This window comes from Dama dama, chromosome 18 (assembly GCF_033118175.1).
Source record: "Dama dama isolate Ldn47 chromosome 18, ASM3311817v1, whole genome shotgun sequence".
NCBI classification, from domain to species: domain Eukaryota; kingdom Metazoa; phylum Chordata; class Mammalia; order Artiodactyla; family Cervidae; genus Dama; species Dama dama.
In genome coordinates this window covers 73,502,936-73,530,334 of record NC_083698.1, presented here as the reverse complement: position 1 = coordinate 73,530,334, position 27,399 = coordinate 73,502,936, and the positions used below count along the sequence as shown (strand labels likewise).

The 27,399-nt window shown below is 47.7% G+C and overlaps 1 protein-coding gene across 1 annotated transcript in view; it reads right to left on the bottom strand.

Annotated features, from left to right (window-relative positions):
- Positions 1-10,170, bottom strand: part of CAMK2B (calcium/calmodulin dependent protein kinase II beta) — a 92,268-nt gene extending 82,098 nt beyond the window's left edge. Inside the window, exon 1 of the mRNA XM_061165609.1 lies at positions 10,053-10,170. Within this exon, the coding sequence (XP_061021592.1) occupies positions 10,053-10,117 (65 nt within the window). The 5' untranslated portion in view covers positions 10,118-10,170. The remainder of the gene's footprint in view (positions 1-10,052) is intronic.
- Between the last annotated feature and the right edge of the window lie 17,229 nt (positions 10,171-27,399).

Here is a 27,399-nt window from a genome sequence, read left to right as displayed (position 1 = left end):
TTCCTATTTGGAACCAGTCTGTTGTTCCATGTCCAGTTCTAACTGTTGCTTCCTGACCACTAATATATCTTTTTTGTTTTTATTTATTTCTTTTTAAAAGTTTGTTTATTAATATTTATTTGGGGCTGTGTTTGGTCTTTGTTGCTGCAAGGGCTTTTTCTCTAATTGCAGAGAGTGGGGGATACTCTCTAGTTACAGAGCATGGGCTCCTCACTGCGGTGGCTTCTCTTGTTGCAGAGCACCGGCTCTAGGTTGCCAGGGCTTCAGTAGCTGTGGTGATGGGCTCATAGTAGTTGCAGCTTGTGGGCTCCAGAGCACAAGCTCAGTAGTTGTGGCACACAGATTTAGTTGCCCCATGGCATGTGGAATCATCCCAGACTAGTGATCAAACTAATGTCCCCTGCATTGGCAGATGAATTCTTTACCACTGGACCACCAGGGAAGTCCTATCTACTTTGGTATCAGGCATTAGATAGGGTTCCAACTTCATCCTTTTGCACATGGATGCCTTTTGCACATTTGTCCACTGGTTAAAGGAACCATTATTCTTTTTCCATTGAATTGTCTCGCCACCCTTGTCAAAAAAAATCAACAGACCATAGAAATATGAGTTTATTCTAGACTCTCAATCCTATCCCACTGATCTATGTGTTTATCCTTTAGTCACACTATACCCACATTTATGCTAGACAATATCCGCTCTGACTTGACTGATGTAACAGTATAGTTAGTTTTTAAATCAGGAAGTAGGAATCCTCCAACTTTGTTCTTTTTCAAAATTGTTCTGGCTCTTTTGGACCCCTTACATTTCCCTACAAATTTTATTTTTAATTTTTACTCTTTTTTTAAAGGTAGCTGGAATTGTAATAGGTACTACATTGAATTTATAGATCAACTTGGCATATACTGCCATTTTAACAGTATTAACTCTTCAGATCCATGAACATAAAACATCTTTCCATTTATCTAGATCTTTAATATTCTTCAACAGTAGTTTGTAGTTTTCAATGTTCAACTCTTGTATTACCTTTTTAAAATTTTCTTATTATGTATTTTATTCTTTTAAAATATGAATTTTCCCTCTAATTTTATTTTGGGATTGAACATTGCAAGTGTAATGAAACATACGCATTTTTTTATCTTGAGCTTGTATCTTGTGATTTTGCTAAATTCATTTTTTAGTTCTAATAGCTTTTCAGGGATTTCTTGGGATTTTCTCTATAAAGATCATGATATCTGTAAAAAGAGGTAGTTTTACCTACTCCTCTCCTATCTGGGTACCTTTTATTTCTTTTTCTTGCCTAAGTGTCCTGGCCAGAACGTCCAGTACAATGTTGAATAGAACACTCTTGATTGTTTCTGGTCTTAGGGAGAAAGCATTCAGTTTTTTGCCATTAAATATGTTAACTGTGGCATTTTCATAGAGGCCTTTTATCAAGTTGAAGAAATTCATTTCTAACCCTAGTTTGTTGAGTGTTTCTAGCAGGAAAAGGTATTAGATTTTGTTAAATATTTTGTGTCTGCATCTATTGAAATGATCATACACTTTCTTTGTTTAATCTGTTAATATGGCATATCACATTGACTGAATTTTGTATTTTGAACCAACTTTTTATTCCTGGAATAAATCTTGCTTGCTCATAATGAACCCTTATGCTGCTAGATTTGTTTCCCTAGTGTTTGGCTGAGGATGTTGCATCTGTACCCAAAAGGAATATTGGTCTGTAGTCTTCTTAAGATGTCTTTCTCTGGCCTTAGTATCAGGGTAGTTACTGGCTTCACAGAGTAAGTTAGGAAGAATTCCTTCCTCTTCTATTTTTTGGAGAAGTTTGTGAGGGACTGGTATTAATTCTTTAAACGTTTGATAGACTTTACCAGTGACGTTATCTGGACTGAAGGGACTTTTTTGGGGGGACATTAAAAATTTATTAACTTATTAATTATTCTCTTTAAGTGCTGCAAGTCTATTTAGAGTTTCCACTTCTTACTGAGTCAGTTTCAGTTGTTTCTGTCTTTCTAAGAATTTGTCCATTTCATCTAGGTTACCTTTCACTTGGTACACAGTCTTTCATAGAACTCCCTTATCAGCCTTTTATTTCTATAAGATTAGTTGTAATGTCCGCTCTTTCCCGATTTTGGCAATTTGAGGTTTCTCTCCTTTTCTTGGCCTGACCACTGTTTTTATAACTACAACCTTCCTGCTAACTGGTATTCTTTAGTTTCCTTAATCCAAAAGCAGAAGTATAAATCACCTTCTACCCCATCATATAATTTGTTTAGGGTTTACCACCTGTTTCTGCCACCAGTATAAGCTCGATGATGGCAGGCACCCTCAGCTTTGTTCACTGTTTCCTAAGCACGCAGAAAATGCCTGGCAAATGATAAGTGTGCAGGCAGATGTGCTGGATATGTGAAGGAATCTGAAGTAAAGCAAAAGAAACCAGAAAAGGTGCAAATAGTAACAATAATAATAACAGGAATGATCTTAAAGCTCTAAATGTGTGCGGTCCAATAGAGTAACCACTGCCGATGTGTAGCCCTAACAGCCTGAAATGTGGCAGTCCACACTGAGATGGGTTGTAAGTGTAAAAGATACAACAGATTTCAAAAACAATATATTTTTTAATTTGAGATAACTTAACAATAATTTTTGTATTAGTTATATGTTGAAACAATATTTTGGATAAACTGAGTTAAATACATACACTACTAAAGTTCTTTTCACCTGTTCCTTTTTAGGTTTTTTTCGTGTACCAGAAAATTTTGAATTACACATATGCCTGACATTTGCGACTCAAGTTTTGTTTCTTCTAGAAAGCTCTGCTCCAGAAGACTTGGATAGGGTCAAGGGGTAATATCGAGTATCTGAAAAAAGGAAGGCAAATTCCAAACACATGGTCAAGTAAGGCTCTTACAGAGCCCAGGGAGGGAGCAGGCGCGGGCACCTGGTCTTGGGCATAGAGGCCCCTTGCAGGGTCTGAATCTGCGCTGCCCACTGATCACCACTGAGGGGCAACCACCCTCCTCGGGTCCAATTCAGCAGGCCTGGGGTGGGGTCTACAGGTGCAGCCGGGGGCTAGGATGCACCACCCTGATCGCCTTCTTCAGCAGGTACTGCTCCGAACTAGACCAGGACTCTTCACCCGGAAAGCCCCTAACAGATGTCCCAGATCGAACCAAGGGCTTTGAAAATCAGGCTGCACCTCAATATACAAGAACAAAAGCTACATGAAGAACTTCACTAAGAAATGGGCAAAATGCTTCAACCCCTTGGCATCCAGCTCTGTGGCCAGCACCGAAGTCATACCATCCTTCACCAGGTCATAAGACAGGTGGTCACTCAGGCCAGGCATCTGAGACCCCCGAGACCACCAGCACCTCCTGCCCCCAACCACCTGAAGGGCCCCTGTCTTTTAGTGGGTGACATAAAGCCACTCTGTTGGGCACTACTATGCAATGGGTATGGTTCTAAGCCCTGGAATTCAGCGTGGGCTGAGTGACAGGGAGGCAGGAACCGCCCTTGGCTCTTCACTAGAAACGGGCACCAACCCGGGTATGCCCAACACCATGGAGGGTGTTCCTGTTTCATGGGAATGGTCACAGCATCTCCTCCCCGCAGGGCTCACTGGCTGCTCATAAAGCAGGGAAAGGAGGTGGTTCTCAAATTAGGCCTGTAGAACAGCATGGTTTATGTATCCTCCAAAAAATGTTCTTAAATCTATGCCCAGCTATTGCCAATCTGTTCCTGAATTCAACAAAAGCTTGTATCTGGCTTAACAAAGAAGCATAACTTTAGTTATTTTAGGATCATTATGTCAATGCAAAAAAAAAAAAAACAGTCCACCAGGAGTTTTGGCCACTGAACGACCTAGTGACCCTCTAACCTAGGAGACAAAGGCCACCCAAAAGTTAAGAACCTAGGAACACCACTAGCTGCCAATAAGGATGTTTTCATTTTAAATAGATTCAGTCTTTATATGAATAAAATATACATTTCTCTGTAACATGCCAATATGGTAATTTTTGGAAAACCAAGTTGATACATAATGCATTTTTACATTTCTACACTAACAAAGTGACTTGCAGCTGTGAAAGATGCTTTAAAAATAACTAAATCGGATTCCATTTTGAGGCGGGGAGAGAGAAGGAATTAAAAATTTTGAAAATATATTTGAGATCTCCAGAAAGGCCTCATCTCTTGCCTTGGACCAGGTGGCCTCAGAGAGCAGTGGGAGGGACAAGATGTTTCCAGGGAGCAGACGCTGTTCATGTCACCTCCACTTGATCTTTCTTATTAAAGTACTTGGTAAATTCCAGGCAACTCAATATGGACTTTCTAAGGGAACCATCTCTGATAGAATTTCACTTTAGGTAGAAGAAAGAAAATCCAACATTGCATCTCTCTTGCCTAGGCTCTTGGGAGATCCCGCAAATTAAAAAAAAAAAAAAAAAAAGGAGAGGAATACGTTCTTGGCTTCTTTTCGATCAAGACCCCTGTGCCCCAACCCAGGGTTCCACCAAGAAGTGCTCCTTCATCCACCGCCGATGATGCCCACCTGACAACCCTGGGAGCCCCTATTTCAAACACAGCATCCTCTCTTCCCTCTGTCTTGCTTGTCAGAGAACGGGTCCCCATTTGGGGTTTTAAAAATAAGGCCACCACATATACATCCATCTCTTGATTCTAAGAGAACTGGCAGGCACTTAGCTATAAGAAAAGTCTCTCTGACCTGAGGGATCATCATGAAAAAGTGTTAGAAGCAAACAAACTGCAGAATCACATACATGGTGATTCCATCGTGTTTTTAAGCCATATACATATACGTGTGTGTGTAACGTATATGCGTGTATACAAATGTGTACATATATACACCACACATAACTTCTACTAACATTAAAACAGGCAGTGCAGGTTCCTCTGTGGAATGAATAAACTTGAGTGTGAAGGAGTCACATTTACTGCATATAGTTATGTATTGATTTTTCTTTTAAGATATTATCCCTGTTGTCTATTTAACCATTAAAATCAAATAAGCCTTGCTGGACCCAAATGGGGGTAGAGTATTGGTTGTCACAGAGGGACGACCATAGGAAATTATGTTTTTATAAAAAGGAGCCATAGGGCAATGCCTTGTGCTGGAAAAGCACAAAGAGGGCTTGGCGAGCAGCCTGTTAAGGACAAGTGAGACCCTGAGGAGCCCAGAGTCAGAGTGGACCACAAGCGGGCCGTGAGTCAGCCAGTGGAATAACCGCCTTTTAAAAACAAAGAATGAAGTCGAGTCATGAGCTTCTGAGAGAAGCAGAAAGTGGATTCTAGTCAACAGCCTGGACTCAAACCCTAGCCCCGTGTGGAGCGTCTCTGAGTCTCAGGCACCTCTTCTCCAAACTGGGAGTGATCACAGTACCTATTTCACAGATCAAGCACCTTAATGTAATAAGCACCATTTAATTGCTAGCGACTGTTACCAGGAGAGAAAGAGTGCAGGTAGCAAGCGCAAGATATATTCTTAGCTCTCAGCAAAGTAGGTTATGGTATAAAAATACCGTTCAATAGTAACTAAACTAGCCTCACCTTCATGTGCATCTCACAGCAGCCTCAACATGTGCGACTTCTTCTCTAAATACCCTACATTAGGCATCTAATGGACTCCAACCCTGGACTCCAACCCAGCCCAGCAGGCAGAAGCCACTGGCAGGTTGACTCACCCCTTCCTCACGTGTGCAGGAAAGTCCACTGTGGGCAGGGCCAGACACCCACCCGCCTTTGGGTCCGATGGTGCCCGGTGACCCGGGAAGACAGAAGCGGGGAGGCGAGGTGGGGGAGGAGCAGGAAGTGGCGTGAGAACCTCTCCAGGGGAGCGGCCAGGGGGATGAGCTGTGGGGCCATCAGAGGAGGGGGGAACAGCACTGGCAAAGGTCCTGGGGCAGGAAGTACCCGATGTGCTTGAGGGCAGGAGAAAGCAAACACAGTGATTTCTCCTCCACCCGAGTCCTCGCTTCCCTGGCAACCAGGCTTTGGAGCTCAGGAGGCTCACCGTAGATTTGCTCTGAATTTCCTGAGTTTATCTATTAACCACCAAGCAGGCTGGTGGCTAGTGGAGAGGACGTCAAGAAAGCACAGAAGGTGGATGGTGATGGTTCTCCCGCTGAGGGGTCACACCCCAGGACAAGACCTGCTCTCCCCCAACTGGGGCACACTGGATAGAGTCAAGGACACACCAAGGTCAGCTCGGGGCCTGCCTGAGGTTCGGGGGAAGCTGGGAAGGATAGGGGCGCCCTGGACTGGGAGTGGGGGCCTTCCTGGCTGACGGGGGCAAGTTGTTCACTCTCTCTGAGCTGCAGCTCTGTGTCTATAAAATGGGGAGAGGAAGTATGAGGGGGGGTTCCCGAGCAACTCGAATCAAATAAAATCAGGCGTTCAAAGTACTGTGCCACTTGGAGGTTATTACAATGGGGCTCACCTTCTCTCAAGGGGAGGGGTCCATGAACCCCTGAATTACATCCAAAGCCATGTGGGAGCTGCTTTCTCCTGGAGAGGGGGATCACTCAGATTTTAAAGGGGATGACTCCTCAGAGTCTAAGCTCCGGGAGCCTGAACACAAAATGCACAAAATCCCTACCCAACAAACAGCCAGACAAGGAGGTCAGCACCGAGCCCAGGAAAGGGGCTGTCGGGGAGTGGGCCCGGGGAGACACGGAGAACGTCCAGACCCCCACTGGCATGCCCACCACCAGAGACAAACTCTGAGGAAAGCCTCGCCCCTGGGCACCAGCAAACCCACAGTGGGACTGGAAGAAACACTGGCAACACGGAGATTGCCACGAGGAGATGAACACGACATACTACAGGCACTACGGTCACTACACAGAGCAGCAGCGAAAGGTCAGTGTCCCCACACACAGACGCCAGAAGACTAAGCTGAGGGAAAGCGCCAGTTTCCACATTTTTATATAAAGTTAAAAAGAAAACACCCCCAAAGAATCCTGTATGTTAGTTGAGAATCTATCTGTGTGCAAATGAACCGAGTCTAAAAGGATAAATCTAAACACATCACAGTTGTTGGCAGAGAATGGTTACTTAACATTTCTTGGTAAGGCTTTATTTCTGATGATTTTTTTAAAAAAGAACTCTAAAGGACAGGGAGGCCTGGTGTGCTGCAGTCCATGGGGTCACAAAGAGTCGGACATGACAGAGAGACTGAACTGAACTGAAAGCCAAAATGACAAAAGAAGAAACAGTTTCCAATTCTAGGTAGAAGAGATACAAGTGTTTATTTTATTACTCCTGGAAGTTCTTTCCATTAAAAAAAAAAAAATCTATCCAATATGAAACATTTCTAAACCATGTTGCTGGCCAGTTCAATGTTGGGCTGAGGATTCCGCAGTCCTGATCTGTAACTGTTTGTAACTTAAAGCCAAAGTTAAGGCTCTCTACCTCTATGCTGGTGTTGAGGAGCCGCGCCCTGGCCAGGCAAGAAAGAGCAGAACCCCAGAAAACAGCTTTTCCTGGCCCTTGAACCCAAAGCCCAGGTCCCCAAGGGCCGATCCCACACAGAGACAGCGGCGGGCTGGGCGGGGGGTGGTGGGGACAAGGTAGAGAAGGGACAGGGCAGGAAGGGGACAGGCCAGTGGCCATGTCACGCGAGCAGCTGTGGGCCTGTGGCCCGGCCCTTCCCGGGCAGGGAGCTCAGTGTCGCCTGACTGGTGCCAGGGGCTGCAGCTTTAAATAAACTTGGACTCATCCACCTGGACCAGGAAGCAATACCAACTGTGCGTCGGGCAGGCCAGGCATTGTCAACAACCGCCTACATGGCCACTGAGGACCCCAGCCCTGGGCCGAGACAGTGGCCCCAGTGCCGGACCCTCCCTCCTGACACCTGCCCCACTGCAGCTCCCCCGGAACTGGCCCAGCCTCCTCCCCACCCAGAGGGGCTATGAGAGGCCCCTGGGCATCCTTCAGAGGGCCTGGTGCCTGGAGGCTCTGCCAAGGGGCGCTGGGCCAGCCCAAGCGATGGGGTACCTTCCTCTCCTCTCCCAGGCCCCTGGTCCCCCTCAACAGCTACGCTTCCTCACCTACTCATGCCTCAAGCCCCCCGGCTCCCTTTCCACAATGGCTCACACTCCTGCTGACAGGAGAGGAGCCTGGCTTCCACTGCAGGGTCTACCACCACCCCCCACACCCTCCCTGAGGGCAGTCCCAAGGACCTCCATCCCCCAGTGTGGGTGTGATGGCAGCAGCCAGGACAACCAGTTGTGGCCACTGGAACTAGAGGCCTGGGGTTGGGATGACCACCCTGCTGGGCCGCTGGCCCAAAGAGGTTCACAGAAAAGTGAAGGAGCGGTCAGTGGAGCCAGCTTCGGGCCAAGGAGATGGGGTGAATGGGAAGAGGCACTTCTGCAAAGGGGACCCGGGGTGCCTGGCGTGAGGGCCTGGGCGAGGAGAAACAACAAGAAGGTCTCTTAGAATGGGGTGACCTTCCTCCCACGGCCACCCCCCCGCTTTGTCCCGATATGAGAACCACCAGCCCATCACCCTATCTTCACAGGCTTGGTCCCAGACAAGCCCTGGAAGCTTCCTCAGGGCCTCAGGGGGTATATACAATCTGGGTGCTGGACCCCTCCCCCCCTTCTCTGCTCTGCTCTCCAGGTCCCCCTGCCCTGGGGACAGGCACCCAACCAGCCCCCACCTGAGGGTGAGGAATTTCTGAGTCCCCAGGGCCCAGCCTCCTCTGGCTTCCTCCACTCCATCCCTCCACTCCTCAGCCCCCCAGGCCTGACTGCCATCCTCCCCCACGTGCAGGGAGAACTGGGGAATTCACACGCCCCCACACTCCTCCCAGCTCTCACCCACAATTATCAGTGATCAGCATCCCTCGCCAACACAAGGTATCACCACAGACGTTTCTTAATAAAGAGGGGGAAAGGGATCTGCCGCTGGAGGTGTAAGAGGAAACCTCGCCAGCGCCCCCACCATGCCGGAGAGATGGGGGAGGATGGCGGAGAGGAGAGCTCTGCCCGCCGCCAAGCTGGAACCGAGGGATTTCAGGAGTTCTGGAGCCAGACCAGGAGATGCCAGGTGAAGCCACCTTGATTCAGAGTGGAGACTCCCAGGCCGGACAGGAACCTCCGATCAGATTCGGGTCAGAGTCCGACGGCAGAGCCCCATCTAGGGCCCTACACGGCTCACATCGGTGAGCAGAGCCCAGGAGCCACCTGTTCCCTCTATGAGGCCCTACCTGAAAAGAGCCTTCAAAGTCCGTCCTATTGCCTCCCCACAAATAACTCTACAGAAACTGCGCCCCCACCTACCCCCACGATCCTGAAGCCCATCAAGCTCCCACCTCACCTCCTCATCTTCACCCCAGTGACCTGATCCCAGCTCCCTGACCTCAGCCCCCAGCTCTCCAGACTCCTCTTTCCAGAATGATTTGGGGAAAAAGCCTTCAGAACCCCAGATCCCCTGAGGACCCACAGCAGAGGCTGTTCCCACGCGGCGCGGAGCGCAACGGGCACCCCCCCGCGTAGATGAAGCCACGCGGAGAAGCAGGCGCAGAGCAGGTCCCGCCGCCCCCGCGCCCGGCCGCCCGGTGGGGGTGGGGACAACGTGGCCCGCGCCTGGGACGACACTCCGGGCCAGGGCCGCCCCCTCCCCCGCGCTCTAGGCCCCGCGGCCGAAACCGCGCGCGGCTCCTCTCTGACCTCCCGCCGCCAAATGCGTCACGTCTGCCGGGCGCTCCGGGGACACCTGCTGCCGCCCCCGCTGCGCCGAGCCCCGCGCCTCGAGCCGGGGCCTCCGGTCCGGCGATCGTGCCGGACAGGGCCCGGTAGGGCCGCACGCGCCGCTGTCCGGCGGCCAGGCCCCGGGGCCCGGGGGTCGAGGCCGCGCGGGGACGTGCGCTCCCTGCCCCGAGCCGGGAGCAGCCGGGGGCGCGCGGGGCCGCAGTGCGCCCGGAGCCGGCGGCGCAGAGGGTCTGGGTCGCCAGGATCACCGCCCTCGGAGCGCAGCGCCCTTCGGGGTCCCCGGCCCGGCCCGCACGCGCCTCAGCTCTTACTTGCCAATATCCTCGTAGAGCTGGTACTCGTCGGTGAAGCGGGTGCAAGTCACCGTGGTGGCCATGGCGGCGACGGACGGGCTCGGCGTGCGCTCTGCTGCGCTCGGGCGGCGGCGACTCCGGCTCCCGCTCGCGGGCACGGCGGCGACACGGGCGCGGGCGCGGGCGACACCTCGGCTCGCGGCGCCGAGCGGGGGCCGGGCTGGGCTGCGCCGGGCGGCGAGCGCACGCGAGATCTGCGCGCTCCGTCCCCGCCAGGAGCGCGCCGCACACCTACGCGCGGGGAGCGCGGGCGCCGCTGTCACCGCCGCCGCCGCCGCCGCGCGGGCCCCGCCCGCCGCCCCCTGCACGCGCCCCGCTCCCGCATCCGCGCCCTGCACCCGCACACGCACTTGAGCCCTGCGCCTGCACCTACACCCGCACTGGCGCCCTGCACACGCTCTCGCACCCGCTCCTGCTCCCGGCATTCGTACCCGCGCCCGCGCCCTGCGCTTGCTGCGCTGGCACCCGCACCCGCGCCCAGGCGCCTGGGGCCACGCACACGGGCAACCGCTGGCTCCCTGAGCTGGCTTCTCCGCTGCCTCCTGGCGACTCCCTTGCCGCGCGCACATACACCGGGGACTGCACGCAATGAACCCAGCCCCCTTTCTCCTCTGAAGGCCTGCTTCGACCTGGACCTCAAGAGGGGACACAGGTGCACATGGGGAGGGGGGAGAGCCCTCCCTCCACAGGCTGATTCCTGACACCCCCACGAGGAGATGCTGCAGGACCCCTCCTGCCCGGCCCGGGTCTCTACCCCTCCACACACCACACGGTCCAGGCTCCCTGGCAGAGCCACCCAGGAGCCTCCAGACCAGGTGTGCACACTGGGGACACAGTACTAGATGAAAGGGTGGAGGCTGCCTGCTCCACCACAGTCTTAGCCCCTCGCTCTTCCTAGTTCTGGGCTCTGGGGGCTCCCGAGCAGAGGTCCCCGGAACAGACATTTCCTATTCAGAAAGAGGTCCCTGAATCAGGGAACAGTGTTTGCTCCATCAGCATCTTGGGGTCCTGAGAGCTCACAGCCCCCTTGCCCAGGTAGAGGTACACATTCTTGCTCTCCCAGGCATAGTCCACCTGCCTGCTCCCAGCTCTGGCCTGGAAGAAGATGGTCCATCTTGAGAGTGGCCCTGGAGAGGAGGACAAGTGAGCAGGAGGAGGGGCAGGAGAGGTTGGACTGACCCCATTTCCCACAGAAGAGCCTCTCCCAGGGCCACACCTAGGCGGCCACCTAGAACCAGGACTCCAAATTCAGCAAAGACAATCTACTGGGCTCCACACCCCCACACTCCTCAGAGAGGAGAGGGCCAGAGTGAGTCCTGGGCAGGCCCAGAGGAAACGAAGCTTCCAGCTGCCAGCCCTGGATGTGGGTCGTTCTGCTGCCCTGCTACGAGCCACTTACTGCACCGCGGGCTCCCCAGGAGTAGGGTCTGGGCCTGTCCTGCTCATCTCCCTCAGCTTGGTGGCCAATCCAGGGCTGGCTCCAGAACCCACAATAAATGTCTCCTGGGTAGAAGATCTAATGCAGGGATTAGGGGACAGGGGTGGACCCAGGGCCTCCTTGACCAGGATGTCTTTGGCACACAGCTGTCAGGCAGTTGAGTACTCCAGGTGGTGACCAGTCCCGACTTGTACCCAAGAGAGGGCTGGAGGTCGAGGAACACTTAGGGGACAAGGCGAGATCGGGACTGGGGGCAGATAGGGCCCCACGGTGGGCATGGCCTTGATCTCTGCAGAGCAGGGCAGAGGTGAGACCACCTCCAGACCTCAGTGCTGGAACCAGAGTGCCCAGGTGCCTTCCGATGGGCGGCCGCCCACCTCTCCTGGGGCAGCCGGGGGAGGACTGGAGGCCCCTCATGGACTGACAGAGGCTTGCTCTTGGGGTTGTCTTCTGCCCCACAGGGGCCTCTCCCCACACATGCTGGGCCATCTGCAACACTCTGAGCTCCGGAAGGAGAAGGAGGCAGTCCCACACAATAGAATACAATTAGCAAACAAACCAAACAAAATTGCACCCCTCAGTAAATCAGGCTGTCTCCAGGCTACAAGCAGACCCTGCACGCTGCCAAGGTCACACACGTTCCTTCCAGTGCGAGTCCATGCCACGACACAGTGGCATTAAAATCATGATGACAGCAGACAGTGACTTACGTATTTGCATTCTACACATATTATCTCATCTAATTCTAAACCAGCCCTAGGAAGCATATACTCATGATTCCCATGCTACTAGGTGGGACAGCAGAGTGACAGAGAGCTGAAGTAACTTGTCCAATGTCACGCAGCCAAGAAGTGGCTGAGGCTCAAACCTTATTTCCCTGTTAAGATGCTTCTGTTTTATTTTCACACACACAGATACAAACACGCAGTCACACAATACATACCCAGCACACACTCACACGCATGCACAACGTCCTACCACACTGGGCAAGGACACCACAGCACTCTGGGTATCTGTTTTGAGGTCCTTTCACCTGGGTGGGGAGGCTGCCCAGACCAAGTTTACATGAGAAGTCAGAGTCACTAAAAGGGTGTGATTTGAGGCCCCCATGATGCTCTTGTGAGCACTGGAGGTCAACAGGGCAGCCCCTCCTCTGGGCTGGGACATTAAAGGCCTGACATCGAGTGATCCTGAGGGGGGCAGGGACAGCAGGGTGATCAGAGCATCACAGTTGAGAAGGAGTGAGCTACCAAAGGGACCCAGATTGTCCCTGCCTATACAGCCCCACCCCTCAACCCCACTCTCCACCTCCAGACCCAGAAGGCTCCTCTCCAGCAGAGTGGAAAAGCTGGAAGGGAGAAGGGCTGCCAGCCAAGACACTTTCAGGAGTACCAGGCCCCAGAAGCCCTCTCATCTGGCTTCGGCCTCCCAACCCTCCTGCTTGAAGGGCCCTCTTCCACCCGCACCCCCACGTCATCTCCACCTCCCACCTCATCCTTTCTAGCTGGCTTTCGTCAGTAAGGAGGGCTCTCCCTCCCAGGTGGCAGCTGGGGCGGGTGTGGGGAAGATCGGTTCTGGGAGGTTATTGTTAGGACGGTCACCATGGCAACAAGCATCACATCTGCAGAGCCAAAAGTGCTGCACATGGGGCTCCTTCTCCCAGGAAAGCCACGGCCTTCCCTATCCCCCTTGCCTCAAGGGATTGCTGTCATGGGAGGGATGCCACTGCTGCCACTTGTCCCAGGCCCAGCCGTCTGCCTGGAAGAGCAGGTTGCAGTACCCCAGAGCAGGAAGACCCTAGTTCATCAGTCTCCAGTCATCTGGCCCTGACAAGGCAGGCCATGCAGGACTTGGTGGCAGGCATGTGGGGAGCGGATGGTAGTGGTGGGGGGTGGTGATGGTGATGATAATGACGATAGACAGTGGTAATGATGGTGATGGTAGTGGTGATAGTGGTGATGATGAAAACGATAGTGGTGAAGTTGGTGATGCTGACAATGGTGGTGGTTGTTAAATCACTCAGTCATGTTCAACTCTTCGCAATCCCATGAACTGCAGCACACCAGGCTTCCCTGTCCTTCACTATTTCCTGGAGTTTGCTCAAACTCATGCACATTGAGTCGGTGATGCCATCCAACCATCTCATCCTCTGTTGCCCCCTTCTCCTCTTGCCCTCTATCTTTCCCAGCATCAGGGTCTCTTCCAGTGAGTCGGCTCTGCACATCAGGTGGCCGAAATATTGGAGCTTCAACTTTGGCATCAGTCTTTCCAATGAATATTCAGAGTTGATTTTCTTTAGGATTGACTGGTTTGATCTCTTTGCTGTCCAAGGGACCCTCAAGGGTCTTTTTCAGCACCAGAATTCAAAAGCATCAATTCTTCGACCCTCAGACTTCTTTATGGTCCAGCTCTCACATCAGTACATTACTACTAGAAAAATCATAGCTTTGACCATACAGATTTTTGTTGGCAAAGTGATGTCTCTGCTTTTTAATATTCTGTCTAGGTTTGTCATATCTTTTCTTCCAAGGAGCAAGCATCTTTTAATTTTGTGGCTGAAGTCACTGTCTGCAGTGATTTTGGAGCCCAAGAAAATAAAATCTGTCACTGTTTTCACTTTTTCACCATCTATTTGCTATGAAGTGATGGGACCAGATGCCTTGACCTTAATTTTTGAATGTTAAGTTTTAAAGATAGTGATAATGATGGCAGTAATGGCAATAATGTTGGTGGTGATAATGGTGGTGATGGTGACCCTACCATCACATCTGTGTTCCTAGTGGCCAGATAGCAAAAGGGAGGATAGTCTGAGGGCCCTCATCAATTTTTGGTCACATGACCCTCTCCCTAATGGCCCATTGTCCAGAATCTATCCATGACTTCACTTAGCTGCAAAAGATCCTGGGGAAAAGGTCTTGACCCAGCTGAAATATGGAGATCCATCACTGAAGCAGAGGGGAGAATGCATCCTGGGGACAAGCAGAATTCTCTGCCACCTGGCCTGTGACATGGCCCACCAGTTCTCTGGGTATCAGTCCTAAACAGTCAATGTCTGCAGAGCCCACTGCTATAGAAAGAGCAGGGGCCTGAGTACACACCAGCTCAGAGGTCTAATTCTGATCCCAACTGAGAGTCTCTGCTTTGTGACAGGAGCTAATATCTAATAGCTGTTAGGATTTACTGTTTTTAACAAATGCAAAATACTCTAAAAGAAAATGTACAGAATTAGGGACAGCCACTTTCAATAGCTGTTTGGCAGTTTCTTATAAAGCTAACCAAATACCTTCCCTATGACCCACTAATTCCTCTCTTAGGTATTTACCCAAAAGAAAAAAATGTATATCAAAAGGAAAAAAAGACATTTGTACAGAAATATTTATAGCAACTCTATTCATAGCAGCTGAAACTGGAAGCAACGTAAATGTCCATACACAGGAGAGCAGGTAAACAAATCAGTGTATGTAAATAAGACTCACTACTGATACACTTGACAACATGAGCAAATCTCTCAGAACCAAAGTTGAATACAAGAAGCCAGACACCAGACGCAAAGAACACATGCTGCAAGATACCATTTCTACAAAATTCTAGAACTAACCCATGGTTATAGAAATCATAAAAGCGGCTGCGCAGCAGAGGCTGAGGGAATGCTGAGATCAGCTCCCGGCAGCCTGAGGGAAGATTCTGAGGTGGTAGAAATGGTCTCTATTTCTTTGTGATTACACAAGGGTAGGCCTCCCAGGTGGCGCTAGTGGTAAAGAATCCACCTGCCAATGCAGGAGACACAACATTGATTCCTGGGTCGGGAATATCTCCTGGAGAAGGAGATGGCAACCCACTCCAGTATTCTTGCTTGGGAAATCCCCTGGACAGAATAGCCTGGCAGGTAACAGTCCATGGGGTCGCAAAAGAGTTGGACAAGACTTAGCAACTTAACAACAACAACACAAGGGTATACATTTGTCAAAAACATATACTATACACAAACCATACTCTTAAAGTCAGTGCATTTTTATATGAATGTAATTTACATGCCAGTGACATATCATTATGTATGTAAATTACCCCTAGCTTTAAAATTACACAAAATGTTGGCATCATTTGTGGAGAATACATGTTCTTCTCAGTCACATGGATCAGTCTCAGTGCTTGGCAGAGGATCAGAAAACAGAGCAGGTCTCAAAAAATTTGACAAAAGCAGGCATCAGCGGCAACAGTGCAATAATATTAAAAAATAAATAACTAAAGGAAGCCAAATAAATCCGCTCCACTGTAAATTTAAATTAGAAACTACAGAAACTACAAAAATGAAACATGAATGGACACAAGTGAAACCAGCGTGCCTCATAGTATGTAGGGTGTGGCCAAGCAATGTCCCTAGGAGATAAGCCAGCTTGACTTACTAGAAGATGAGTGAGATTGAGAATAAGCTGAGATTTACAGCTGAAGATGCTGGCAAAGAAAAACAACCCCGAGAAAGGAAAAGGGAGGAGTGTGATAAAAACCAAAGAGAAATTAGTGAAATAAAAAACAGCCAAGCTCAGTTCAACCTACCAGTAATACCAAAAATTTGAAAAAATTTTTCATGGTAAAATAGACAAACTTTTGACTAGTTTGGCCAATAGCAAAAATATGTCCCCAAAAAGTTGAAAAGGAAGACAAAAATGAAACAAAGAGATACAGACCACAAAAGAACACTATGCAGAGCATTTTACCAATAAATGGAAAAGCATAGTTGAAATGGAAAATTTTCTAGGAAAATATAAATGACTCATGGAGACTCAGAAAAAGAGTAAAACACCATAGAAGAAATGCAAAAACTATGGTGAACTTTGCACAAGAATATTTTCACATGTTATATTTGTACTACAAAAAAGCCAATGAAAATATGAAAAGAAAAAAAAAAAGATAAGCAAATAAGAGCAACAGCCATCACTGGGGAATGACCAGGCCCATCACACCTGACATCCATCTGTCCGGCTGCACAGAAGAGTTCACTGCAAATTTAAAGGAATAAAACATTAGGAAATACTGGGTGCTCGTCCTTTACTTTTCGTTTGGTTTGTTTATGCCCGTGAACCTGGTAGAGGCTATGTTCCTGTCCCTGGTGCCCTTTTGTGCCCTTGCCAGGCCAGCGTCCATAGCAAGGGTCTATGCAGCGCAGGTGGGATGTGCCAGGAAGCAAGCAGGGTTTGGAAGGATGTGCTCGCTGGGCACCGGTGCCTCGTGGGGCTTAGTTATTCAGGGTTTCAGAGGAAAGAAGGATTTGTAATAAAGACATGCACAGCGGTGTTATTTATAAACCAGAAAACTGGAAACAGCCCAAATCGCCCCCCTCTGGGACTGGCCTGGCAGATCCGCGGAGGAAGGGATGGAGATACCGGGCCACGTGACACATGGGGAGGGAGAGCTCCGTGGAGACAAGAGCCTCGTGCGTGGGGGGAGCCAAATATAATGCAGTTTGCACACAGCCACCGTAATTACGGGACACTGCAGGCATGCGCACCCTTACAGGTGTCAGGCCACGGCCAGGCAGCAAACAGCCAGAGTAACTCGAGTGCCAGTCTAGCTGGAGCCTTCCATATGTGGGCACGTGGTCACCACTTTGCTAACGAGGACACAAGGTTCTGAGCAGTGGGGCGGATAGTGCTGGCATCCAGTGGGTTAGGGGTAGGGGAGGGGTGGGGGAAGCCCTCCCAGGCCTGGGGGCAGGTGATCCAGCCGGTTGTGCGATGCCACCTGAAGGCAGTCCAATGGTGGAGACAGACCTGTACGAGCAGAGGTCTTGGCCCCAGGGATGCAATGCCTACCTCTGAGCTAGCCGGGTCCTCCTTCCTGACTGCGGGAACAAGGTCTGGGTCTCAGGGAGCAGAGGGGAGGCAGCATTTTTAACTCTCCCTCTCGGACCATGTTCCCTCATCCTGCCAGGACTCCCCTGGGCCCTACTCTGAGGTGCCCAGGTGCAGGGCCTCCCCCTCTTGCAGTCATCCCATGAGGGTCTCCCAGGTGTCTGGGCTCTCCTCCACCCAGAGGCCCTGAGGGCAGTGGGTGGAAACGAAGTGGTGGGTGGACCCTGAGGCCCATAAAGTGGAGTGGCCTCATTCTTGCCCAGACCCCAGCCCAAGTTGCTTGGCCTCTGCCAGCTCCTGCCTGCATCTGGCCTTCCTAGTGGGTCAGGAGAAGCTTCACACCACGGATACAGCCCTCCTGACACTCTCCCCGTCTCTCACCCCTCTGCACCACACCCCCAGGCTAGCAGGCCACAACAGTTTGGGGGCTCTCATACAGGACAGGCTCTCACCAGGGCTTCCCTGGTGGCTCAGATGGTAAAGAATCTGCCTGCAATGTGTGAGACCGGGTTCCATCCCTGAGTCGGGAAGACCCCCTGGAGAAGGGAAGGGTTACCCACTCCAGTATTCTTGCCTGGAGAATCCCATGGACAGAGGAGCCTGGAGAGCTATAGTCCAGAGAGTTGCAAAGAGTCGGACATGACTGAACAACTAACACAGACATATACAGGACAGTCACAGAGGCAGGCGGTCCCTCTCCTTCAGGGAGGTGACTACAGAAGCCATACGGTTGGGGTCTCAGCAGACTGGCTGGCAGGCCTGCTGAGCAGCAGCTTGGGCAGGCCCTAAAACAGCCACCCAGTGGCAGCCAATCCCCAGGCAGGCTCCCTTCACACCTCAGCAGCTCCCTCCCTTGTCACTGGGTCTCTATCACAGTGACTGGTGTCCAGGTCTTCCTGCCTAGGGTTCTGCAGGGGGCCATGCAGATCCTCGTCCTCGTCTAGGAACCAGGGTCTACTGAAACCTCCTCACCTTCCCCTCACCTCCCAAGAGAAGCTGTTGAAGGCCACACCCTGGAAACTGCACATCTGACCTTCTTCATGATGTTAATATTAACAATACTAGTAATAGCTACTGTCATTGGCGGGGAGCTAGAAGGTTCCCAGGTGACTCAGTGGGTAAAGAATCCACCTGACAATGCAGGAATCACAGGTTCAATCCCTGGGTCAGGAAGATCCCTTGCAGGAGGGCACAGCAACCCACTCTAGTATTCTTGCCTGGAGAATCCCATGGACAGAGGAGCCTGGCGGGCTACAGTCCATGGGCTTGCAAAGCGTCGGACACAAGTGAAGCGACTGAGCATGGAAGGTATCCATCTGGAATTACGACTGGGTGGCCACTGCAGTGGAGAAGTTGCGGGAGGGGGAAATGCTGCATGACCACTCCTGCTGAGGGGGCAGGGTGGGAGGAAGACTCGAGAGAGGAACAGGTTTGAGGGATAGGTAGTAAGTTCCACTTCTCGGTGTTGAGAAAGAGCCTCCTGGCACCACCACCTGCAGCGTCAGGTGATAGGCCCTCAGGCCAGAGCAAAGATGGGAACTGAAGATCCAGACCAGGGAATTATGTGAAGGAGGTGGGTGGGAGCCATGGTGAATGTCACCTGGAAGAGAGTAAAGGGGCATTTGTAGGTCTCCAGGGGAAGCCTGCAGGAAGGGGATGGTCTGAGGAAGGGATGCTGAAAGAGATCAGAGGGAGAAAACCAGGAGTTCCCTGGTGGTCCAGTGGTTAGGACTCAGCACGTTCAATGCTGAGACCTGGGTTCGATCTCTGGTCGGGAAACTAAGATCCCAGATCCCACAAGCCGTATGTCGTAGCCAAAAAAAAAACACTAAAAATAAGGAGCAAACTGAGGGTGAGAGAACCAGAGAGGAGATATTCTGGAAGCCATTCCTGAGAATTGTCAAGGCAGAAAAGTGTCAAGCGTGGTGGGGGCAGGGGGTGGAGACAAGTGTCACCTTCTCCATCAAGAAGTTTGCTTTCAGGACTTTTCTGGTGGGCCAGTGGTTAAGACTCTATGCTCCATGCAGGGGACTTGTATTTGATCCCTTGTCAAGAAGCTAAGACCACACAAACTGCAACTAAACACCCTCACTGCAACTACTGAGCCCATGCGCTCTAGAGCCCACGAGCAGTAACTTTAGAGAAACCCGGATGTTGCAACAAAGACCCAGCAGAGCCTAAATAAATAAAAATAAAGTTTTTTTTTTTAAAAAAGAAGCTTACTTGTGACTTCCATGTCTAAATATTATGGACGAACTAGAACTAGAGTAACCTTTCCTCAGATAACCATAAAACTGGACAGAATGTATGAGATAACTGTTTTCAGGCTGTGGGTGACAGACCAGACTGGAATCCCAGAGAGGACAACTTACAGTCTGCAAATGTTCCCTACAGTGGTTTTTACCAAGTTACATTCCCACCAACACTGTGAATTTGGACTGCTCCATAGTCTAGGGAGTATAAACTGGTAAAACTTTGGGCCATTCAGGTGGGTGTGTATTACACTGTGATCCTAACTTTCATGTCCCTGATAACCTTCTCATATGTTTTAGGAACCTTTGGATATGTCTTTTTGTGAAGTGCAGTTCATATTTTCCCCCGTTTTTCTATTAGTTGTCTGTCTTTTTCTTATTGACTTGTAGAAATTCTTTGTATATTCTGGATCAGGATCCTTTGTCAGATCCATGCACTGGATCTTGTCACTCTGTGGCTTGCCTTTTCACCTTCTTGACCATTATTTTTTAACTAATTAATTTATTTATTTTTGGCCATGTTCAGTTTTCACTGCTGCACACGGGTTTTCTCTAGTGGCCATGCACGGGCTTCTCACTGTGGTGGCTTCTCTTGTGGACCGTCTGCTCCAGGACACACAGGCTTCTGTAGTTACAGCTTGTGGGCCCTGGGCGCAGACTCGGTAGTTGTGGTATACAAGTTAGCTGCCCCACGGCAAGTGGAATCTTCCCTGACGAGGGATCAAACTCACGTCTGCTGCATTGGCAGGCAGATTTTTATCTACTGGACAGGCAGGGAAATCTGTGCACATCATTAATAGTGTATTTTAACCAGTATAAGTTCTTAATTTCAATGTGATTAAATGTGTCCATTTTTTCCTCAATGGCATCGTGCCTTTTACATCCTATTTAAGAGATTATTGCCTATTCCCAAGGTCATAAAGATATTCTCCTATGTTTTTTTCCTTACAGCTTTATTGTTTATCCCTATGGATTAGTTCTACAATCCTTGTGAATTAGAGGTATGTGCACGTGTGTGTATTTGTGTGTGTGTAGTATAAAGTAAGCATCAAAAGTATTTTTCCATATGTATATTCAGTCCGCCCAGCAGTAATTTTGGAAAAAACTCTTCTTCGCCTAATTTATAAGCAAGCAGTAATTTTGTCATACATGTGTGGGCCTGTTTCTGAACTCAGTTCAGTTCCACTGGTCTATTTGTCTATCCTTGACTAAGGCCACCCTATATATTTACTGAAGCTTGGCAATGATGCTGCTGCTGGTACAAGTCCTACAGGCTCGAGTCTGTTGTTTCTCTGTTCCTCCTCCTTCAGTTCATCTTACCTTTCTTAATCCTTTGAAATTTCAGGTAGATTTTAGGGTCAGTTTGTCAATTTCACACACACAAACACGCAACTGCTGATATTTTGGGGGGGGGGGTAATGTGCATTAAATACATAGCTCAGATTGCAGAGAGTTGATATTATTTCAGTATTATCTTCCAATCTACAAATATGGTATAGGTCCTTCCATTTATTTAGGTATACTTTAATAAAGCTCTTAATTTCCCATGTAAATGTTTTGCATGTCTTTTGTTAGTTTTGTTACTAAGTATTTGGTGTTTTTTAATCCTATCAAAAGTGATAATTCTTAAAATATTTTAATTACTTTTGGTACATATAAATACAAATTTTAAAATATTGACATTATAGCCAGCAACCTTGCTAATTTCACATATTAATTCTAATAAGTTGCCTGAAATTCTTTTGGACATTTTACTTACACAATAATGTCATCTCTAAGTGATGTCACATCTAATGATCATTTTATTTCTTCATTTTCAAACTTTCGGTCTTTATCTACTTGCCTTTAGAACTGGATAAACTCTTCAATACTTTGGCCAGCTGATGCGAAGAACTGACTCATTGGAAAAGACCCTGATGCTGGGAAAGATTGAAGGAAGGAGGAGAAGGGGATGACAGATGAGATGGTTCGATGGCCTCACCAACTCAATGGACATGAGTTTGAGTAAGCTCCAGGAGTTGGTGATGGACAGGGAAGCCTGGCGTGCTGCAGTCCATGGGGTCACAAAGAGTCGGACCCGACTGAGCGACTGAATTGACTGACTGAAGCTCTTCAATACAATGCTGAATAGTAGGGTGATTATAGATATCCTGTTTCATTCCCAATCTCAAGGGGAATGTTTTCAATATTTCATCACTAAGAATGCTTTTGTAGATAGTTTTTAACAGAATACAAGTTACCAACCACTCCTAAGACGTGATCTGAATAACTTAAGTCTCTTAATACGTGTTGAAACTTACAGTTCAACCATATGATCAATTTTGTAATGTTCCATACATATCAAAGATATCAAATTTGTTAATCGTGTTATTCAGATCTTATCCTTACTGAGATTTTTGTCTTCTTGTTCTCATAAATTAAGGGAGATGGGTTGAAGTCTTCACTCTGCCAATTTAAAAATTTCTCCTTTTAGTATTGTCAATTTTTACTTTATATGTTTTGAGCTTACTAGGTTTATACAAAATTTCTAATTTTTGTGTATTTCTGGCAAGTACACTTTTTAATATGTCCATCTCCAGTTACCTTTATTTTCTAAGTGTTTGTTTTAATCTAATGATAGTATAATTGCATTAGCTTTTTTTTTGGTTAGTGCCTGCATGATATGGAATAAAGGGTTAACACACCAGACTTGGTTTGCCCAAATCCTGCACATTCCAAGAAAGGCCTGATCCTTGGCTGGCTTCTGTGAAATAACTTCTGAGCTCTTGGAATATCCTTGCTAAAAATCATGTTTCGATATTCCTGAGATCTTGGGCCATGCTCTATCAGTTTGACCAGGGTTATGAATTTAACTGTGTCTGCTACAAATCCAGTTGTTGAAACTCTAGTCCACAGTACTTCAGAATGTGACTGTATTTGGAGAGAGGGTCTTTAAAGATAAATAAGCTAAAATGAGGTCATTTGGGTGGACCCTAATACAATTTTGCTAATGTCATTATAAGAAGATGAGGACACACAGAGAGATACTACGGATACAGAGAAAAAGTCGTGGGCAGACACAGGGAGAAGGTGGCCCTCTGCAAGCCATGGAGAGAGGTCTCAGAGAAATCAACACTGACATCTCAATGTTCCAGTCTCCAGAACTGTGAGAAAATAAATTTCTGTTGTTTAAGCTACCCAGTCTGTGGAATTTTGTTATGGCAGCCCTGGCTGACCTATACAATCACATAGCTAAGCTAGCATGACTTGTGGTGAATATCCATTTCTGTAGCCTGAGGCCCTGGGCTACCCTGTATTGGCTTTATCTCCAGGGGCTGCAGACTGAGCAACTAAGGCTAGTCATGAGATAGTGAAGCCAATTCCCAATATAAACCCTTGACATCAAGCCTCGGGTGAACTCCTTAGTTGGCAATGCTTCATGTGTGTTATCAGGCTTCCCTGGTGGTTCAGACGGTAAAAAATCCTGCTGTAATGCAGGAGGCCTGGATTCGATACTTTGGTTGGGAAGATCCCCTGGAGGAGGGCATGGCAACCCACTCCAGTGGGTTGCCTGGAGAATCCCCATGGACAGAGGAGCCTGGCAGGACTCTGGTCCATGGGGTTGAAGAGTCAGACATGACTGAGCACCTAAGCACACACAGCACACATGTGTATTATCACACTTTGTTATCAGGAAAATTAAACAGCTTCACTAGGGGCGGTTTCCCAGGTTATGCCAGTAGTAAAGAATCTGCCTGCCAATGCAGGAGACATAAGAGATGTGGGTTCAATCCATGGGTCAGAAAGAGTCCCTGGAGGAGGGTATGGCAACCCATTCCAGTATTCTTGCCTGGAAAATCCTATGGACAGAGGAGCCTGGAGGGCTATGGTCCATAGGGTTACAAAGAGTCAGACACAACTGAAGCAGCTTAGCGCACGCGCACACACACACACACGCACACACACACACACACACACACACACGCACACACATTGGGAGGGATACCCTTGGAAGCTAGTGCCTGGTTTCCCCTAGATTTCATTCATGCACCTTTCCCCTTTGCTGAGTGTAATCTATTTCCTTCTGCTTTAAAAAAAATAAAAAAGTAATTGTGAATATAACAGCTCCTCTGAGCCCTGTCAGTCCTTCTAGTGAACCACCAAGCCTGAGAGTAGTCTTAGGGACCTGCAACACACATGGTCTATATTTTCCCATCCTTTTATTGTCAGACTCTCTGCATCCTTATATTTAAGATATGCCTCTTGTAGCAACATACAGTTTATTTTGATCCAGTCTATCTTAGTCTTTATCTTGGAATAATTCATCCCTTTACATTTAATGTGGGCTTCCCAGGTTGCGCTAGTGGTAAAGAAATCACCTGCCAATGCAGGAGACATAAGAGACTTGGATTTGATCCCTGGATTGGGAAGATCCCCTGGAGAGGGGCATGGCAACCCACTCCAGTATTCTTGCTTGGAAAATCCCATGTACAGAGGAGCCTGGTGGGCTACAGTCCACGGGGTTGCACAGAGAGGAACACGACTGAAGTGACTTAGCATGCACACATATTCTGCCAATGAAGATTTTCATTTTTTAATTTTTTCTATTTTTCCTGAGATGTCTTCATTTCACCCTCACTTCTGAAGAAGATTTTTGCTACCAAATTCTATGGTATTCTAGGTTGGTGCTTATTTTTGCCAGCACTTAAAAATGTTATTTTATTGCCTTCTGATTATTCACTTGTGTTGAAAACTCTGCTATGTCTGATTGTCACTCCTTTGAAGTTACATTGTAGTTACTTATTTTTAGTCTGGCTCCTTTCAAGATTATCTTTGTATTTATCCTGCTTGTGGGTTCATTGAGTATCTTGAATCTGTGGGCTGATAGCATTCATTTATTTTTAAAATCATCTGCCATTATGTCCATTAATATTTCTTTGCTTCTTTCTCTTCCTAGGACTCCAGTGTACACATTTTAGAACTTTTCAACATGTTCCATATTTTCTTTTTTTCCATCTTTATGCATCAGCCTTGATATTTTCTACTGTCCTGGCTTCTACTAACCCTGTCAATCAACTTTCATTAGTTCTTTAATCTCTTGTGTCCCATCATAAACCCACTGACTTATTCTAAATATCAATAATTATGTTTTCAGCTCTAGAATATATATGTTTCTCTAATTAAATTATTTATCTCACCATCTATTTTCTTTAAAATATCAATAACAGTTATTTTAAAGCCTGTCTGATAACTCCAAAATCTGTGTTATCTAAAAGTTCCCTGGTATGTTGATAATTTATCACTGAATGTTGGACACTGTCCATGACAGTTGACTGAGGTTTCTGGATTCTTCTACATTTCTCCAGAGAGGGTTCATCTTATCGTCTGGAGGCAGCTAGCATGTGGGCAGACTACTTTAGTCCAAAGTAACGGGAGGCAGGATTTCAGTCCTTTTGTCTCCTTCTGTTTTTGGTTCATGCCCATTCCCAGGGTATAGCCTTCCCCAGGCCCCAACTCAGATCCTAAGTTCCGATTTTTGTCTCTTCATAACCATGAGATTATTGAAAATACCTCTCCTCGGTTCTTAGCCTCTCACCATGCATTTAATATATGGACAAATGCTTTAGGGGCCACATCTGAGTTTGGAGCTTACAGCCTCTTCAGTCCTGGCTAATTTATTGGCACTATAATTAAAAATGTCTCCTACGTGTAGAAAATTATGCTGGTTTCTATGCCTTTTAGCAATAGTAGCCCTATGCTCAGATTCATAGCCTCTCTAAGCCAAGAATTGGCTCACATCTGAAGATGTAAGTGGTGTGCAGAATGTCAGCTCACATCTCTCCAGTTCTCTTTTCTCAGGAAACTTGGCTCCTCAATTTATGGTTGTCTGCAGCTCTCAGATGCCTTCAAACCAATTTTTTCATCTGAATTTTCTAATTGTTCACAGTGGTCTAGCCAAGTCCTCCACCGTAGCTGGAAGTAGAAACTCGAGGAAGGGATGACATCAAACTGGACAGGTCTCTCTCTCTCTCTCTCTCTCTCTCTCTCACACACACACACACACACACACACACAGAGTAAATAATGATGACTGCTCCCCTCCAAGGAGCCCTCATCCTGTGCCAGACTTGATGCTAAGTACTTACATGTATTATGCCGTTTGATTTTTATAGCAGCCTCATAGGATAGGTACTATGTCTGTCTTCATTTTACAAATGTGGAAACTGAGACTTAGGAGGTAAATCTACTTGTCCAGGCAACCAATCTATCCCTTGGAACTGAAATACACACAAAAATTTTTGAGTTGTTTTTTATTATAGTAAAATATATATATTATAAAAGTTACCATCTCAACTATTTTAAGTGTACAGTTCAATGATATTTAAGTACATTGTTGTGCAATCATCACTACTATTGTGTCTTTCCAAATTTTTCATCACTCCAAACAGAAACTCTGGTCATTCAGTAATAACTCCCCATCCCACCACCCTCCAGAGACTGGTGATCTCTAATCTACTTTCCATCTCTATGAATTTGCCTATCCTAGATATTTCAGATAAATGGGATCATACACAATTTGTCATTTTTTGCATCTGGCTTATTTCCCTTAGCATAATGTTTGCAACATTTGTCCACAATGTAGCCTGTACTGTAATCTTTCCTCATCCAAACATTCCAAGCTCCCCAGTAGATGCCTCAAACTGCAGATAGCACTGAGCATTATGTATATCGTGTTCTTTCTATACAGGCATAGCTGTGATCAAGTTTAATTTATAAATTAGGCATAATAAGAGGTTAACTATCATAATAAAATAAATACAACAATGTATGCTGCGTGTGCTCAGTGGTGTCCAACTCTTTGTGACTCTGTGGACTATAGCCCACCAGCCTCCTCTGTCCATAGGATCTTCCAGGCAAGAATACTGGAGTGGGCTGCCATTTTCTCTTCCAGGGGATCTGCCCTACCCAGGGATCGAACCCACCTCTCCTGCGTTGGCAGGTGAATTCTTTACCACTGAGCCACCAGGAGGGCCAATTATAACAATACACTGTATAAAAGAATTATGTGAATGTGATCTCTTCCTCAAAATATATTATTGTACTATATTTACCTTTCTTGTGATGATGTGAAATGACAAAATGCCTACAAGATGAGATAAAGTAGTGTGAATGAAGTAGGCATTGTGATGTAGCATCAAACTATTATTGACCTTCTGATGATGTGTCAGAAGGAGGATTATCTGCTTAGGGTGATCGTGGAACATGGAGCCATGATGATGTCAGTGGCTGAATGTCATGAGCTGACAATGTCGATGACTGGAGATCTCAGACAGAATGGTGTGAGATTTCAACAACCTACTCAGAATGGTAAAAATTTAAGACTTAGGAATTGTTTATTTCTAAAATTTCCCATTTCATATTTTTGGATTACAGTTGACCATGGTAACTGAAACCTTGGAAAATGAAACTATGGATAAGGGTGAACTACTATATCAGAAAGTCATTCATTTTTATGGATGAATTATATTTTGCTATCTGGATATACTATTGATACATTTTACTTATCCATTCATCAGTGGAGAGACATTTCAGTTGTTTCTGTGTGTGCTAAGTCACTTCAGTCATGTCCAACTCTTTGCCCCTCTATAGGCTGCAGCCTGCCAGGCACATCTGTCCATGGGATTCTCCAGGCAGGAATACTGGAGTGGGTTGCTGTGCCCTTCTCCAGGGGATCTTCAAGACCCAGGGATTGAACTCAAGTCTCTTGCATCTCCAGCATTGGCAGG